A 19383-nucleotide genomic window follows, 5' to 3' on the forward strand; every position below is an offset into this window, starting at 1 on the left:
AGTGGAACTCCACATTTTGGACACCAGTTGGCAGTTTGGTGTCTTGGTGTGTTGTGGCACTTGAACAGGTCTTCACAGACCTTGCACTTGCAGTAGCTGGTCACTCATATCCACTCGAGCCATGTTGGTGATGTAGTCTTGTACTGATGGCTTCTGTCTTTCAGGACGGTGTTGTGTTGTCACAATGACCATGGTAGTTGGCAGCATGACTGTTGTCAGCATGTGAACTGGCTTTTTGTCCTGCCACTTCAGCACAGCAACATGACCTGCAACCATACACACACACAAATGATCATGCAGGTCTGACTCTTTCTTCTTATTGTTGTTTAAATTATTTGTTTGCTTATTCCCTTGTTTATTCTAAATATTTATGTGAATGGAAGCATAATGTGGTAAGTTTTTTTTACATGTAGTCAAAGAAAACCACCTTAGATTTTTTTTATATTTTTTTTACAATATTACAAACAATAATGACAGTATCATCAGTATTAGTACTATTACTGTCATTTCTATAGCACCTTGTTCTACAAATAAACTCAGTGTTATTGTAAAACAGAAAATAAGTAAACATATGCATGCAATCACACACACACACACATACACACAGAGTTGTACACCTGAGCATGTGACATTGCTTTCTTTCACACACACACACACGCGCGCGCGCACATATATAAAATACATACACACTCACCATTTTCAGTCCAATCACTGGTAAAAACACCAGCAAAGTCGTCTGTTTCCTCAGTGATTTCGTTGTCAGTGTCGGTCAGCTGGCACGTGTTCAGGACTCGCTTTCCTCTCCACTGTAAACACCCTCTTCAGCGGCCGAATCTATTTCTAGTTCATTGGGATATGATTCAAAATCACTGTCTGATGAATCAACATTATCTCCTTCAACATTGGAGCCTTCAGTTTGGATCATTTCCAAAGTAGCTTCAACGCTGTGTTGCGTTTGACCTCTCCTACCGTGTCGAACACTTCGACGCGACGCCATCTTGTCAAACAACTTGCAGAGCTGACCGAGGGTATGCTTCGTTGTCGTCTGCTAATGAGCGTGTCACTTCACACACGCAGTGCGTGTGAATGAAAAGTTGGCCGGAGATAACTTAAGAATCAGTTCTGCTTTTGATTTTCGTATCCGCCACATCACTCCAACAGCGCGACTTTTCAAAATCCAAATCCGCATATGCGGACATCGGCATCCAACGCTTTGTCCGACGACATCCGCGTATGCGGACAATGGCAGCGAGTGAGTTAAACAGGAGAGGAAAAACCCTATGCCTTGTATGTGTGATTCCAACTGATCAAAAAAAAGACACACCCTCTCAATTTTTGTTGTTAACTCACTCAGTACGGCCAGTCCTCTCTTCTCCTCTACACAGACCCCTCGGATGTCCAGTGGGTGTCTGAATGACCCAACCTTTAGCTTCCGTCGTCAGAACTGTGGTATTCTTTGTCAACATTCACCTCTTCAGTATTAGAGCATTCCGCTTGCAATATTTTGATGATGGCAATTGGGATGAAACGCTGTTAACGTCGTCTCTTTCGCCGTTTGAATGGAGAGAGTTAAAACTGTTTCTCAAGTGCTCAGCCACAGCATCCAGATGCTGTTGGAAGCATTTTTGTCCTTCCTGAAGCTCACTGGTACACATTTATTCCATACCTTGAATCCATTCTATGGAATATCCAGCAGAAGTATGTCTCTGTATCCCTGCTAAGATTTTCATGTCCGGATTTATTTGGCAATACAGTTGATGATGTCAGGAGTAAACAACCAGTATGATATCTGTTTCATTGTTAGGCATAACATACTTAATAATTACTTGGACAAGTCCAGTTCTTTTCAACAAAATAAAGTGGTGGATCAGATTTGTTCTCCTACTAAGAAGATCTTTGTCTTCTCCATTACTTCAGTCACAATGATTAGAGGTCTGCCCACTAATAAAGTCACTAACTGTAAATTCCAAGCATTATGTTTTTGACACAAAAGTCCCAAAATGGTCAATCATGGTCAGAATCAGAGAAAAGGCCTTGGAGAGAAGAACTGAATTGATAAAACGAGTGCTTTCAGTTAGCGTGTCAATATGTAAAAGTGCTAAAGTTTTTAAATGAAGCAGTAAGCAACTGTGAAAACATTTTTGACTTGTTCATAAATTCTTGTGCCCTTGCCAGAAGTGCACTGGATTGTGCAATTGGATTGCTTGGAAAGAACTTTTTTTTTTTTTTTAATTTTAAAACCAAATTTGGTGTTGACAAAGTATTTCCAGAGAAAATGAATTTGTTAAAGTTTATCACACACACATACTTACATATAATTATACACTGACACAGACATGTTGACAACCGAAACAGAGTTATTACAGAGACTCACTTTGTTTACACATGTGAACCATTATTGTGTTTAATTTTTATTGTTTTAACATTTTATATTATTGTAATTAATGTGTATTGTGTTAGCTAGTGTTTATCTTTTTTGTTTTGGTATGTCATGTTTAGGTTGAATTTGAAAAAAAAATTGTCAATTCACCAGCAGCTAGTCATGATTAAATGAATTTGGGGCACATGGTATGCAGTAAAGCTTCTATGGTCTTATGTAGTTTGAAAGCTTTGTAAAATTTATGGCCTTGTGTATAAAGAGAAGATAATTGCAATACAGATTTGCAGTATTTAGATTTTCTTCTTTTTTTTTCATGTTTGGCTCAACAAGCCACTTCAAGTCAGCATTGTACTTCTGTTTCCATTGCATGACCCACCACATCTGGGAAGTGTCTGTTTCTCTGCCCAAGGAATAAGGGACACAACCTTGTAAATAGGTTCTAATTGAGAGTTACTTTCCTTGTGCTATTGTTCAGCAAGCTTTGAACAAACGGACCCTGTCCTCCAAAAGACCCCAAACCCCAGCTTGTGTTGCATTTCTTGCCATGACAGCATGTCAGTCTGGCAAAGGAGTGTGCCGTTGTGGATCCATGTATTTGTTAACATATTTCAAAGACAGTCTTGTTTTCACCCACTTAATCTTGATTTTTCTTTAAAAGTAATAACTAATGTAATGATAACGTAATAACTAATGTAGTAATAACTTATGAAACGATAAAGTTTTGTTGAGTGCATGCATACACAGTGTTCGACACAATATAGGATGATGGGAGAGGTGTGCACTGCATGGATTTCTTCTGAAAAAAAAAAGCATAAGCTATTGCATACACTAATTTTTTTAAAGATTGCTGAAGGCCCTTGCAAATGTTTATAAAAACTTGTTCAAACATTACCATGTAAATGAGCTTTATAGAATGAATACACTTTTCTTTAAATGATGGATTGCCAGTGTTCAAATCAAAATGAGCACTTCAGGATTTTGACAGTGCTGGTAAACAGCGGTGCTGGTCGTTGCAAAATTTCTTCAGTCATTCAAGCACTTTCTCTTCACACGATTAATGCTGGGTTAGTGTCTGTGCACTATTGATGGGTGTGTGTCATGCATCTGTCACTGAACATGAAAGCAAATGACTCCATGTTTGTAAAGCACTTGGACGGGTGCAAAAGCCGAGTGTTTAAAGTGTTGAACTTTCAATCTGAAGATCCTGGGTTCAAATCATGGTGACGTCGCCTGGTGGGTAAAGGGTGGAGATTTTTACAATCTCCCAGTTCACCGTATGTGCAGACCTGCTAGTGCCTGAACCCCCTTCGTGTGTATACACAAGCAGATCCTGTTAAAGATCCTGTAATCCATGTCAGCGTTCGGTGGGTTATGGAAACAAGAACATACCCAGTATGCACACCCCCAAAAGCGGAGTATGGCTGCCTACATGGCGGGGTAAAAACAGTAAAAGCCCACTCGGGTACATACGATTGAACGTGGGAGTTGCAGCCCACGAACGCAGAAGAAGTAAAGGACTTGGAGCTTGCTCTCAGACCAAGGATAGGCACTATATAAGAATCCATATTAATCCATACCAGTGTTGCACTGAATTAAACCGTCTTGAAGTTGTTCTGTATAGAAAGTAATTTTAGTTAGAACTGGACAGGAAGGAGATGTGTAGGTTGTGGTGGGTTGTTCACTCATTCATACCTCCTCTCTTTCATCCTCCACCACCTTCTCCACACACATCCAGTAATGTTCACTTATCACCATCATAAATGTTCATGGCAATCTGCACACATTTCAAAATGAGGGAGTCAAAAGGAGTCAAAATGAGGGAGGATGCGGAATTTTAATGTCCCATCAAACATTCTGGTGATTGTAGACATTTTTGTTAAAGTATTACTTTTCACATTTGAATGTTATTGAAAAGATAGGAGAAGGGGTTGGGGGGAATGAATGGTGAGTTGGGGAACAGGTTAGATGGATGTTCTGTTGTTCAGAATCAACACTTACTCACATAAAGAAGTTTGCGTTATGATTTGTTCAGAAGTATTCAAGAACCGAGTAAGCTATGTGTTAATTCCTTTGTGCTTCCAAGGTCAAGAAAATAATATCTGGAAAATGAGGGGTACTTTTAGTTTTTGTGATGTGTCACATTGAGCAGACAGGGTTGTTTTTTTTTAAAGTGTTTATCAGCTTTTTTGTTTGTCTTTTGTTTTTGTTTTTGAATAAATGATTTCCTGCATAAATCAGGTTATCGTGCTATGCTCTTGATGAGACAGATTCATTTAAGTTCTGTATTCATAAGAAATCAAAAGTATTCTTGCTTGTTAACTGATATTATGCATGAATACACCTTATGATGAGAATACAGGTGTTGAAGAGACATACTGTTTTCATTGTGGTTTTTGAAGAAGAAAAAAGTTTGACTGGAGCCGATGTGAAGTGTAGCATTTTAAAAAAAATGCTTTTTTTTTTCCTTCTGTTTTCTTAGTATTACCGTCAGTTTAAGTTAAGTTACAATTTGCTATTATCTGTATGGGAATACACAGCTGATGACTTTGTATAGAAAACGAAACAAAACAATACAAAATCTTGAATCTTAAAGAAAAAAAATCAGATGTTGATCACATAATTATTGAGTTCACTGTCATCTTTTAAACTGGAGCTATACACTGCACCAGTGGATATGACAGATACATTAAAAAAAATATAATAAATTTAACCTCTTCTAAACACACGTGATCACCAGAAAGAATATAGTTTTCCAAGTTTTGATAATTTTGGTTTGCCAGTAATGCCTAATAAGTAAATCGAACAGTTTTTTTTATATAATTTTTACACAACTACAGTCTGGCAGGTCAGTGTATAATTTCTTTTTTAATTCTTCAATTTACAAATGTAAAAAAAACAACAACATAAAACTACTCCTAAGAGCTTCTTTTGCTTTTGTAACACAGTCTTCAAGAAATGTGTAAAGACAGTCAACCCTGAGTGACACAGACACTGCTGAAAGAGTCTGTGTCATGACTTGATGCTCTTGATTTGAAATCACTAAAAGTGTTGCACATCCAGATGGTAATCATTCAGACTACCAGTGCACTGTTCTATGATTATTTTCATTATTACATGTCCACACTCCCAACTGTGCTTAGTATGCATACTTCTGCACCTCTGTCTAAACTACAAACACATATTTTTAAATTAAAAAACAAAATGAATCAGAGGGGAGGTGTGATACACTTATCCTCTGAAATCCTTTCAGAATGGCAATTTATCACACAAAAATTTGCTGTCATGCATTACCCATGTTTTCACTGAGCAACTCTCCTTCTCTCCTTCACGATGTTTCTAATAAGCATTGAATCTTCTAGCTGCAGTTTTTTTCCTCATTTGGGTTGCTAGAATTGGTGTGTGTGTGTGTGTGTGAATGTGACAAAAAGTACATAGTGAAAAACGACAACGAAGAATACATGAAAGTGGAATGGAAAGCCCAGAGTGGCATAAAGCAATGGGCAACTTTCAGATGAAAAAACATGCATGGTCATACTGCCTGGGACACGCAGGTGTTATGGGAAATGAGCGGGCTGACAGACTCACTGGTAACGCAACAACAACGGGCGGCCTACATCTTGAAAAATCGGAAATCCTCAGAAAAGTCAAAAAATACCAAAAAGAACAGGTACAAGGCCATCACACCTTCAAATGCCTCAAAGAAAGGAAGGTAGAGAGAGGGAGCGGCTGTAAGTCTAGCATGAAAGGTAGAGCGCGATGCTTTGCAAGTCAAACAAATATTGGCATCATTTCCAAACCAACAATCTGCAAATTTCTTCAAAATGGAAGTCTCTCTGGGCTTTTCCAAATACAGTAGACTGAGCAACACACTAGACACCACGATCCTGGCATCAGAGATCTTTTCCCACCCCTCTTGCGGCCGATCAGTGGCAGCCTGTGTATGTGTGTGTGCACGCGCGTCTGTGTGTGCACGCGCAAGGGTGTAACTGTACACGTCAGGAGAGCTCTGTACACAGGCAAGCACATACACTTGTGTATTTGCTTATGTGTGTTGAGTGGGTGTGGATGAGGGTGTGGGGATTGTGCATTGTGGTGGCTATGATTTGTGTGTGTGTGGAGGATGAGGTGTGCGTGTATCCAAGTCTGTACTGTGGGAGCAATGGAGTATCGGAAGGGGCAGGTATGCATATATTTGTATTTGTATTTCTTTTTATCACAACAGATTTCTCTGTGTGAAGTTGCTACACTACAGCGCCACCCATATTCTTGTATTTTTTCCTGCGTGCAGTTTTATTTGTTTTTCCTATCAACGTGGATTTTTCTGCTGAATTTTGCCAGGAACAACCCTTTTGTTGCCGTGGGTACTTTTACGTGCGCTAAGTGCATGCTGCACATGGGACCTCGGTTTATCATGTCACTGTGTGGGGGGGTGGGGTATGGGCGTATGTGTTTGTGTGAGTGAGTGTGTGTGTGTGTGTGTGCCATGGAAGCTGTGATATGTAGTCTACAAATGTGTATGTGGGAAGGGGTGGGTGGGATGCAGGGTAATTTGGGAGATGGCTTGTGTGTGTGTGTGTTGGGGCTCGTGTACGTTTATGTGTATTTGGACCTGTGCACTTTTGTTTGTGCTTTCACATCTGTGAAACTGCATGTTTGTTGCATATCTGTTATGCATGTGTGTGTGTGTATGGGTCTGCATGTTTTACATTTATTTGCTATTTGTTTGTTTATTATCAATCTTGTCTTTTTTTATTTATCTGTTTATTTATTCATTCATCTTTATTCATCTTTATTTTATTCTATTTCATCTTTTTTCTTTTTTTTTCTCAAGGCCTGATTAAGTGCGTTGGGTTACGCTACTGGTCAGGCATCTGCTTATCAGATGTGGTGTATTGTATATGGATTTGTCTGAACGCAGTGATGCCTCCTTGAGCTACTGATACTGATAATGATACTGTGTATGATTTAGTGTTGATAAATAATTATTATTTTAAACGAATTCTTTTAAACAGTTAGATGTCACCTTTTTTTGTTTGTTAGTCTGGGATTTTTGTTCTGTTTTTTTTTTCCCCTCTCAATAGTTAGAACATCACAAGAGAAAAATGCTTGATCGCATAATATTTAATGAAACGATACTTCTTAATGTAGCTATCATTCCTGTCATCATAAGGCAACAACAAAAGTGCACCATTCAAGAAGCATTTCAAATGAATGTAGTTAATCTAAAAGCAATTGACAAATGTAAATAATAAAATCACAACAGTCTTGCCACACCATCAGGTTCACTCTCACATAATTTAGTATGATGATAAAAAGAAATGGTTACTAATTATATTTGCATCGTACAAATACACAATTTGGAAATAAAAACATATACAAGTAACTTACTTGCAACTGAATCCAACAAGACTTGCTTTGAATCCCTCAATCTCTGCCTTTATATCTCCTTTACATTTTTTTTATGTAAACAATGTAATTCACAACAGTTTGTAAGTTTCACAGATAACATACTAATCAGTGCAAAACAGTTTGGTATGCATAAAACTATAGAAGGGACCAATGTCAATGTGTTATAAGTACAAAGACAATGTCAACCCTACAGTTACATGTAATGGTAACAGATTTTTTGTTTTATGCATCACCAAATTTAATCTGGGATGGTACACATTTCAAGAAGTAGTTCAGCAGTCTCCCTTAAAATGCGCTAATGAAGTGACTGTCAGAATCAAGATGCTGCATTTTTACAGCAGTATCATTTAACACTGGCTTTCAATTCCTTATACTTCCAACACTCTGGATATTCTATTAATATAAAAAATCTAAGAGTGTATGCGCAATTGTCAATTGTGTTTGCATTTTCCTGAGGTTTAAACAAGAGACCAAACTGCTTGAAAGCCTTCATTTTTTCTTTCAACAGTTGTGTTTGAAAAGCTGCAAATTCTTGATTATTTACAGAAACCTTTTACTGATCACAGTGATGCGTTTTTCTGTTTTTAGATCACAATAACTCTAGACCTGTGTCCAGAAAAGGACAGTCAGAATCAAGATGTAAATTTAGCACTGATTTATCTTTCATTCATGTTAGGTACTTTCTGGTTCTGCATTCCTCTGTACACCACAGCGAACATGAAAATGTCAGCTGAGAAATTAACACACTGCCAAGTTATGATTTCCAAAGTAAACATTTTTTTAACTTCAGAATGGAATCAAAATCATAAGAAAAGTGAAGATGTAACTGCAGATGAAAATCTGCACTCCACATTATAATGAAAATGAAGGTGCCAGTGACTGAATCAACCATCATTATTTGATTTCAAGACTTGCAATTTTAAACTTTGATACTGAATCAAAATTATATATAAAAATGATGATGCAATCTGAGATTAAAACTTTCTACATTTAACTTTCTACATTAAAAAAGAAAGAACTGCATGGAATGTGTGTAACAATCAAGGACACGGCATAATATTCAATTCCTGGTAATACAATATATATAAAATATATATTTCTTGCTGATTAAATTTTCTAGATTCATAACTGGGAATAGGCCTGTACTGAAGAGCAGTGTAACAAATATTTGGCTGTCATAATCTGATTTTCTTTTCTTTTTTTATAGTTAAAAATGGCACAGAACCTGGTGAAGAAATATAACAGTAGTCTACCTACAAAAACAATGTTCAGCTTTAGGCACATACTGCATCCACATGTTGTCCCCTCCTCTATTATTTCCTCACAGGAAAAGAAAAAGGAAAAATATCCTGGTAACTGCTTAACCAGAACTGTACAATGTCAGGGTTTTAGCTGCAAAACAATATTTTATCTTTCTCCCTGCATTACTCTTTCTCACAACCCCCCTTCAGCCCTTCACTGGTTCAACAGTGAACTAAGTTTGATTTTGCACCCATCATTTCTGTGGGTAATTTACATTCTCTGAACATAAACTTTTTTTTCCTGAAGATCACTGAAAAGCAGTTACAAAATTGTGTTTTCATTTAATAACATGTCTCCACACAGGCTTCACACAAACTAAAGCAGTCAGTGCTTCAGTCACTCCCAGTCATCCTCGTCGTCATCACCACCATCATCAGCAGTAGGTTTAGGGGGCGACGGAATCATGGCGGAAATCTTGTCCATGGCAGAACCACCACCACTCACGCTGCTCTCGGACTTCTCCCCTCCACCACCACCACCCTTCCCGCTCCCGGAAATACCTTTTCGGCGCATGGACAACTTGCTGAACAGGTCGCTCATAAGGTCGCCCCCACCTGCCGATGGCGCTGGCCCCCTCTCCTTCTCCTCCTGCTTCTTCTTCTTGCTCTCTATTTTCTTCTCCTTGGCCGAGCGAAGCTTGGCCTTGCCTGCCCCTCCTGCGGCGCGAATGGCGTTCATGAGGTTTGAGCGGGAATCGCTGGCCACTTCGGCAGGTACGTCGGATGGGGGCGCACCCTGAGAGGAGCCCTCACCCCCATCTTCTGAAGGCCCCGGAGGAGGCGGTGGTGGTGGTGGGGGGGGAGGAGGAGGGGGAGGGGCCGCAGACGGTGGGGGAGGGCCTGGAGGGGGTGGTGGGCCGGGTGGGGGAGGGCCGGGGGGTGGGGGTGGGGGAGGAGCAGCTGTGGCGTCAGAGGATGTTCCACCCACAGGAGCAGCAGGGCCTGATGGGATGTTTTCTGTTTCAGGGACAACAGAGGGCAGGTCGGGGATGTTGGTGGCGAGCATGGAGGGGGCAATCGAAGGGCCCTGGTCTTCGTTGAATGACAGGTCGGCCACACCTGCACACAGCAACAGTGTAAAAAATACATCAGTGATCTTACCCACAACAATGTCACAATGTCAAACACACAGACAGCACCACAACAAATCACTGCTATCAACATGTGAAACGTGATGCAAACTCAACAAGACCTGTACACAGTCTGCCTCAAGAATGAACATGTACATGACCATACTCTGTGGAATCTAGTAAACACAAGTCTGGTTTCTGCAAAAAAGAAAAAAGAAAAAAAGTTTTCAGATTAATTTACTGAAACAGCATGAATGAGTTTATTTTTATATCATAATACAAGCCACAGTGACTAAAGAAACAACATTAATGAGTTGAGTATCATGGTGCAACTAAACTCAATGTAATTCACACATCAAAATATGAGTCAGAGTAACCAAAGAGAAATTAACAGAATATCTGGCTACACAAACTGTAAACTACTTTCAGCAATTACTCAGAGAAAGCCAGTCACAGTACATCAAAATATAAGTCTGAGTAACTGAAGAGAAAACAATAGAATACCTGGCAATACAAACTGTAAACTGCTTTCAGCAATTGCTCAAAGAAAGACAGTCACAGTATTTGTAAACAGGACCAAAATTCATCACAGATCCTGACCAGTAAAAACAAACAAATTAAGAATTGCTGAATCTATTAACCAAACATCAATCTAAAAGTAAAAAATAAAAAAAAAGAAAGAAAAGAAAAAAGAAAAAGATCTAAAACTAGTAAAAATATAGGTATATAAACCTACCCAGCAAGTTTGGCAGAATGTCAGGGACAGCAATTTCCGGAACATCCCCAAGATCTGGGATATAGGAGTAGTTCTCTTGCTGCTGCCGCTGCATCTCCTCATTGTGTACGATGGTGGTGGGAGCATCCGCCGGTCCTGACACACCTTCTGTGACCACTGAACGTGTCTTGGTCACCACACCAAGAGGGTCCAGCATCACATACTTCTTGTACCTGGGTAACCAGTGCTTGCTTTAGCCATCACCATACATCACATTTTACATGCCTCAGTATGTGCATTCTGTGGGTTGAAACATAACATTCTATACTGCAGCGATACTGTTGATATCCATTTCTGAGCTTCAAGGGTCAGAAGAGACTCAGTACATTTTGTAGAGGCAAGATCTCTTGCCGTGTCATGTGTATACACACAGAGTATGGTAACTAATACACCTGAGTTTGGATCTGTAAAGCAAGACAATAGATAATGCTCTTCAAGACCCTGTCTGCATTTTGATTATGATGAATATTCTCATATCAATGTACATTTTGCCCAAGTCGAACTTGAAGATAACTCAGAATTCCTACACTCCTACAGCAAAAGCAAAAGAGTTCAATAAGCTTTAGAAGATGTCTCTGCCTATGTCCTGCTCAATCCAGGATGATACATGGCAAAGGTTTTAAGTGTAAAATAGATGCAGCTGTTTTCGTGTTTAAGACTAAGAGGCAAACAACTGAAACGTATGCACACACACATGTAGAGTGACACAGAATGACAGCTGACACACTCACATTATGCAAACCACACGAACCAAAGCCAGGAGCCCATAATAAGGAAATAAATTATTTGAATTATTATTGAATCAGTTAGGGGAAATAAAAAGAATCTATTCATTTAGAAACAACATATGTTTGTATTTAAGTATACCACCCCAGCCCCCACCCTGCAACTCCTCCCCCAAAAACCAAAACAATGCATGACTGCCTACATGGCGGTGGTAAAAACAGTCATACTGTGATATATATATAAAAGCCCACTTGATACGAGTGAACATAGGAGTCACAGCCCATGAACAAAGAAGAAGAAAAGTATAAGTATGCAACATAAAATGAATTAAAAAAGTAATTTTATAGATAGTAAAAATGTTCTTTTCCGGGTATCTGTCAACAGTAAAGATATTCTTTTTGGGGTATCTCTCTACCTATCAATCAAAACAAACACTAACAACAGCATCACAAAAACATTTTTATACATCAGAAAACAACTATGATATTTAAAGAAAGAAATATTAAAAGAAGGAATATAAAGGAAAGGCTTAACACATGATTTTGTTCATTTAAAAAAATCAACTCACGGGTTTTCTGAGGTGTTGAAGAGAAGGAGAGAGCTGACCGAAGGCACAGAGCGCGGCAGACCCCCCAGTCCTTCCCCTTTGTTGTCCACATCTTTCTTGGACTTGGTGTTCAGGTGCACATTGAAGAACTGAAGTTTCTCTCGCAGCACGCGTTCATCTAATGCTGGATGCTTGGACTGAACCTTGTGGTGCCTCTTCTTCGGAGCTTTGATCCCATCAGTGTTGGAGAACAAGGTGTCATAATTCTGCTGCTCATTTTCTGCCGGATACTTGGACGAGGCAAACACTTTAGTGGCTTTGCTACTGCCTTTAAGTTTGTCAACACGGGCCTGAGCAAGATTCACTCGATCATTCACCTGCTGCAGTTTTGTCCTGTTTTCCGCAACTCGACTGCTGATACGTGTGAACACATCATTAGCAACCTTTTCCAGATACTCCAAAGAATCTGCAATGTGCAATATTGTTTCTTCTCTGCGTAAGTCTGGTGGAATGGTGGGGACTGCATAGCCCTGGTCCGTCATGCTGTCATGAACTTGATGAAGTCAGCAGAGCACACTGGTCACCAAACTCGTGATATTCACTAATTCAGTCTGGCAGACATCACCTGAAATTGGTACGTAACAAATAATTTCATTCATACAAATGTCAGCCAAGCAGAGTGGACATATTTGAATGTGCTGAGTTTAGTTTTTAAAAAAGAATATCTCTAGTCTCTATTAAGTATCAATCAGCCAATCTATATCTTCTTATTTGCTTTCACCCATTTCTAGATATGTTTCATTAACTCCAATCAATAAATCATACTGAAAAATAGAACAAAATTCTCTGTGGCACAACTTCTTACTGCCCTCTATCTCCTATATTTTCAGAGTGCAAGAATCAAACAGAAAAAACAACAATTCAAAACAACAAAAAACAAAACCTGAAGAAAGGAAGGTCATAAATAAAATTCCCAAAGAATTTGATACATGCTCCTGGTACACTTGGTATTAAAAAGACCTGTTCTGTTCTGTTCCAAATGTGAAAGACCAGCAAAGAAAATGAGGACTGATTTTATAATATCACATAATGATGATATGACCTGTCTTTGGGTCCTGTGTAATCTTATTTGTAGTAATGAGTACAGAACAGACATGCACTTTCTTTATATACACATGAACTCCCCTTGCCAATGAAAATGTTATCTTTCTTCATCATATGATGAGAACAGGGCTCCCTGTGATGTGCAGAATGTATGCTGTACACAATCTTGTCAGGTTTCCAAACCATCAGTGATAAAAATAGCTTTTGTCATCACTATCACTAGTATCAGTAAATGACCAGCTCTTTTTTGGTCATCTTCTAATTCAGTCAAAGTAAAAATCCTTTGTTTCAGTGCCTAATTAAAAGGACATTTCCCCTAAAAATTATGTTTAATCTAACAAACTTGCCATGATCCAGACCCATTACAGAGTCTGCACCAGTGGAAAACAGTATAGTATGTGTAAACTGTAATTGCACCTGCTTGACAAGACACTAAAATAAAGTGTTAAAAAACTGACAGCAGTGTTGATTGTAATGAACTACACAATGAAGACAGCACTGTGAAACCCAAATTCCACTTTTCATTAAGCCTGGATACATCAGTATAAGTATATCCGTGTGTGTGTGTGTGTGTGTGTGTGTGTGTGTGTGTGTGTGAGTGTGAGTGTATGAGCACACACACATACACATATGTGTGGGGAGGGGGCTAGGTACATATGCATGTTTGAACGCATGCTAACACAACTTATACAACATTTGAGGCCCCTTCCATTTCCAAAGGGCCTGTTCATTGTTCTACTGAACATGTATGCATGTACATATGTATGTACGCATTGTGTTTATAAAATATGCCTGTAAAGTTTGCTAGGTGTGTATGTAAGCAACTTTGATGTAATGTGTTATATATAATAAATATCATGTAATTTGTAAAACACAATAAGCTGTCTTACATTATTAGCAGTATCATCTAAAACTATTATTATAATTAATATTATGTATCACTAGCACAGTTGCGAGTCAAAAGATGGCTTCAAAACATAATCAGTAAACACGGTTTTCAACGAGCTCCACAATCCTTTAAATTCAAATCAGAAGAAATGAAAACAATATTTCTGTCCCAATAATGTAAATGTAAAAGAAAAAAATCATGACAATGCAAAGAGAGAGGTAAGGATGCTTTGTTTTTGCTCATGTCAGTGCAACTTTTGAGTGGTTATAAAATGTATCAATAACATGTCTAATACATGCAGTCACAGACATACATACATTTGTGTACTTGAAAACAAACACACATGTTTATAATTTGTAAACCAAGGTTTGCATTCTTGTGCATTTGTTTTCAAGTACACATGTTGACACTGTGCCCTAAATGTTTATCAGAGTAAAAAATAACTCTAATACTGTCAAAACAAGGACAAGTCCACCCCCTAAACTGGAGAGCCTTTAAAGTTATTTAAATACATTTTTCTTAAAAACAATTATCAATAAAGCAAACAGACGTGTGTGTGTGTGTGTGTGTGTGTGTGTGTGTGAGCGCATGCTGAGGAATTATCAACTCTGTCACTTGAGGACTTATAAACTTACAGAAAGAGTTACTGAAGTAGATGACCGAGTTTTCAAAATGGAGGAGGGCAAATTCCCACAACCAATGAAAGAAGCCATTGTACACATACAACACAAAGTCCAGGAGCAAGCTTGAACAAACACACTGCTCTGGAGGAAGTAAAAAGAATGGTTGACACCAAAGCAAAAGAATACACAGCTGAATCAGAGGACAGAACAAGGAGGCTAACAAACCTGATGATTTTCAGACTCCCTGAAAGCTCAGACCAAAGCAATGAAAAAAAGGCAGAGAATGAAGACAGAATCAGGCAGGTTCTGAAGGAAATTGGATCCAAGTCTCAACCAATAGATATCTGATATATGAGAACCAGACCTCAGACAAAAACTCAACAAAGAAGGATAGATCACTGCAAGTGTCATTCTCCAGCCAAGTATCACGAGATGAAATCCTGAGAGTCTTCAACAAAGTAAAGAAAGAAGAGAGATCAAGTGAAAACGCTGAAAATAAGAGACTGATTGACAAGATAGCAATGCACCGGGACATGACACCAGCAGAAAGAAAACAGGAAGAAGAGCTTTATAAGAAACTAAAGAAGAAAACAAGAGGAATCAATGAAGTCGGGCAACGAGCTCGCCAGATGGGCGCACAGGAACAGCCTAAGTGGTCAACAAAGAGAAATACCCACGCAAGCGCCCAGAACCAAAGAATCATGAAAAGGAATTAGCATGAAAAGGGGAGACACAATAACTGTAGATAGTTTTAAAGTTTCCTTTGATTTAAACAATTTTGACATTTCTACTTCCAGTCAATCAAACTTTTCATCTTGTTTCCCTTTGAATCACTTTTCTTGTTCATGTTCGTACACAAATGCGGACTGTTTGATGAACAAAAAAGCTGAGCTTCAACCACAGACTGAACTGTTCAATCCTGCTATTATTGCTATAACAGAGGTCAATCTGAAACATTGTCGATACTCTGTTCAGGAATGTGAAAATGCATTGGATGGCTATAAACTTTTTCACAACTTAGAAAAGGGAGGGCGAAGGATTGCCTTATATTCTAAGTGTAGCCTGAAACCGTCTCTCCTTGAGGACCTTGAGACTGAATTTGAAGAATCAGTATTTATTAACTGCAGCGTTGACGAAGGCAAAAGTATACTTGTGGGGCTTATCTACAGAAGTCCTAACAACAGAGCAAGGAATAACAGATGGTTAAATGACCTGTTTAGAAAAAATGGCAGACAGAAAACCAGCTCATCTGCAGCTTCTAGGTAACTGTAATTATCCAGAAATTGATTGGATAAAGGAGACTTGCAGCTTGGGAGAGGATCACCCAGCACAACAGTTCTTGAAGATGTGCAAGGACACCCGATACAGAGTAGGCCAGATGCCAAGCCTTGTAGATATGGTCTTCACAAACACGGAGGAACTTGTGAACGATGTCATCACTGATGCAGGTCTGGGAAAAAGTGACCACGCTATGATCAGAGTGAACTTGGAATGTAGCAGCAAGAAAGAAACTTGAAAGATACAAATTACAATTCAACTTTTCCAAAGCTAAGACTGGAGAAATAGTAGATGAACTGTGATCAATCAACTGGGAGTCAGAACTCATGGACAAGACAACAGAAGAAACCTGGACCCAAATTAGGAATATATTGAATGTTGCAATAGAGAAGCATGTTCCCAAGATCAGGAACATGTAATCAATGTCAGCGTTTGGTGGGTTATGGAAACAAGAACATACCCGGCATGCACACTCCTGAAAACGGAGTATGGCTGCCTACATGGAGGGTAAATAAATAAAATGGTCATACATGTAAAATGTTATATGTCTGAGTGTGTAGGACGAGATACCGAGGCAGGGCTGAAGCAGCAAGGGACCAACTGGACTGGAATGGCCAGAACAGCCCAGAACAGAGTGCGATGGTGAGGGGTCTTTGATGGCCTATCTCCACTGGGAGCAATGGGCATAATGAATGAATGAATGAATGAATGAGTGTGAAGGTGTGTGTGCCTGAAATCTGGTTGAATGACACAGGCAATGAATGACGAGTGCCCAGCTGCAGCCGTCAGTCGTCAGTCTACCCAGGTAGGCAGCCTGTTGTGCAAATGACCCCGTATTTGTAAAGCGCTTAGAGCCTGGTCTCTGACTGAGGATACGTGCTATATAAGTATCCATATCAATAAATCAATCAGGAAGACAGGCAGACAATCCAAAACATGGATGGACAGGGGAACTCTGGAAAGTGTTCTAAAGAAACATTGAATGCTCAGAAAGTGGACCAAAATCGAAAGCTGAAAGTCAAGTTGACAAGAAGACAAACAAAAGGATTGAGACAGCCACGAGTACCGAGACTATGCCAGATCCTGCAACCAAGCAAGAAAAGCAACAAGAAAAGCCCACAGAAACTTAGAAAAAAACTGCTGCAGCCCAGGCAAAGAAGAATCCAAGATCCTTCTGGGTCATAATGTCAAAAGCAAGACAACTAAGAGTGGTGTTGCAGATTTAAGAAGAGACAGTCGATCACAGACTTCAACTGACAGTGAAAAGTCAGAACTGCTGAACAACTTCTTCAAGAGTGTCTTCGCTGCTGAAATGGACGACGAGTTGCCTGAGCCACCCCACTATACCTACACCAGTGAACTAAAGGGTATCAAAATATCAGTAGAAAAGGTCAAGAAACTTCTGAGTGAGCTTCACACAGACAAATCTCCAGGTCCGGACGGACTACATCCTCTGATCTTGGCGAAGACAGCAACTGTGTTGGCACCACCAGTCACTCTTCTCTTCAACAGGTTACTGAGTGAAGGAAAGATTCCTGATGATTGGCGCCACACAAACGTCACACCCATCTTCAAGAAAGGAAGCAGACTCTGCCAATAACTACCGCCCTGTTAGTTTGACCTGTATCTTGGGGAAGGTGATGGAGAAGATAGTGAGAACAGAGATGATTCAACATGTGGAGGAGAACAGACTAATCAGTGATAAACGACACAGCTTTGTGGGTGGACAGTCATGTATCACACAGCTGCTTGATGTGCTAGACTTTTGGACGAAGTCTCTGGATGAAGGAAGTTCTGTGGATATAATACATGGACTTTCAAAAAGCCTTTGACAGTGTCCCTCACTGTAGACTTATCTCTGAGATAAAAGCACATAGTGTGTATGACTGAGAGACAGGCAGTAGAGAGTGGTGATTGGTGATGTACAGTCAAGACCAGCGAGCATGGCTAGTGGAATCCCTCAAGGAAGCGTGCTGGGCCAAATCCTATTTGTCATGTACATAAATGATTTGCCCAATTGTGATTTGTGTACACAGCAATGTTTGCCTTTTTGCAGATAATACTAAACTTTTCTCTAGGAGTGATGATGATGAGGCCACACATATATTACAGGAAGACCTTAACAGTTTCCAGAACTGGTCAGAGCAATGGCTCCTCCGCTTTCACACAGATAAATGTCATGTCCTCAAACTGGGGAGAAATAAGTCGGGTCAGTGTACCAGATGAGAGGGATGAACACTGATGAGGAACCTTGCCCAGTCAACCTAACAGAGGGTGAAGTGGAGAAGAACCTTGGTGTCTACATAGACAACAAGCTCTCATTCAAAGACAATGCGGCTCAAGCAACATCAAAGGCCAATAGGACATTAGGAGTGATAAGATGAACTTTTGACCACCTGTCAAAAGAGACATTTGTCCAGTTATATAAATCTCTTGTCAGACCTGTGCTGGAATACCAACACTCAATCTGGCAGCCCCACCAAAAAACATAGTGTGCTGAAATAGAGAATGTCCAACGCAGAGCAACAAAACTCCTGTCCTTTCTCAAAGACAAACCATACCCTGAACACCTTGCTGCCCTCCACTTCCCCAGTCTCGAGCATCAACATGCCCATGGTGATATGATAGATCTACATAAGTACATCCATGGCATCTACAGATTACAAAATCCAGAATTTCAACTTCTGGAAGGTAGGGACAGGAGGGGCAATTGCCTAAAAGTCTACAAGGGGCATCATTTGCAGAACGTGTCATGAACACCTGGAATAACCTTCCAGACTATGTAGTTACAGCACCAACAGTCAACACTTTTAAGACCAGACTGGATGCCCACTGGGCAAACCTACCGACACTGTACAATCCTGCTCGCTATGAATGAGTAGGTCAGCAAGACCTGTACCGCCACGCATGCAAGTAGTAGTTCAAATCTGACGGTGAACAGGCCTTTGAAAAGGCCTCAGGCACCACAAGTTCAAGTTAGTTAGAAAGAGAAGGGGGTGTGGCTTGTTACCATACTCGAGAATGGCAATCTCCCTGTCACGTCATGCAATGTGTTTCAATTAAGTGCCCTCAAGTTCACGACGTATTCTGACTCGACAGCGAGAGTAATATGATGCACCTACAACACAACTCTGTTTCATGTGTTAAAGTGTACATTAAAATCAAACCTGACAAGGTAAGTTATCCCAGCCACGGTCAGCCGTTTCGGGCGTTTCGGATGTCTTCCATTTTACCGGAAATACTGTGCCTAAAGGATCATGTGATTTCGCAAGTCAGCTGAC

At 39.8% G+C, this 19383-nt stretch overlaps 1 protein-coding gene across 2 annotated transcripts; it reads right to left on the reverse strand.

Moving 5' to 3' along the window:
* Positions 1–3180: 3180 nt before the first annotated feature.
* On the reverse strand, positions 3181–19372 carry LOC143284792 (WASH complex subunit 1-like). 2 transcript variants are annotated; one of them, XM_076591815.1, is made up of 4 exons: positions 19270–19372; positions 12230–12833; positions 10897–11108; positions 3181–10149 (listed from the first exon to the last, which is right to left on the reverse strand). In XM_076591815.1, exons 2-4 carry the CDS (start codon positions 12748–12750, stop codon positions 9428–9430), a joined length of 1455 nt encoding a protein of 484 aa, XP_076447930.1. In that variant the 5' UTR covers positions 12751–12833; positions 19270–19372; the 3' UTR covers positions 3181–9427. The 2 variants fall into 2 exon arrangements, with proteins under 2 accessions (XP_076447930.1, XP_076447931.1); XM_076591816.1 differs by having other exon boundaries at positions 19275–19361.
* Between the last annotated feature and the right edge of the window lie 11 nt (positions 19373–19383).

This window comes from Babylonia areolata, chromosome 8 (genome assembly GCF_041734735.1).
Source record: "Babylonia areolata isolate BAREFJ2019XMU chromosome 8, ASM4173473v1, whole genome shotgun sequence".
Taxonomy (NCBI): Eukaryota; Metazoa; Mollusca; class Gastropoda; order Neogastropoda; family Buccinidae; genus Babylonia; species Babylonia areolata.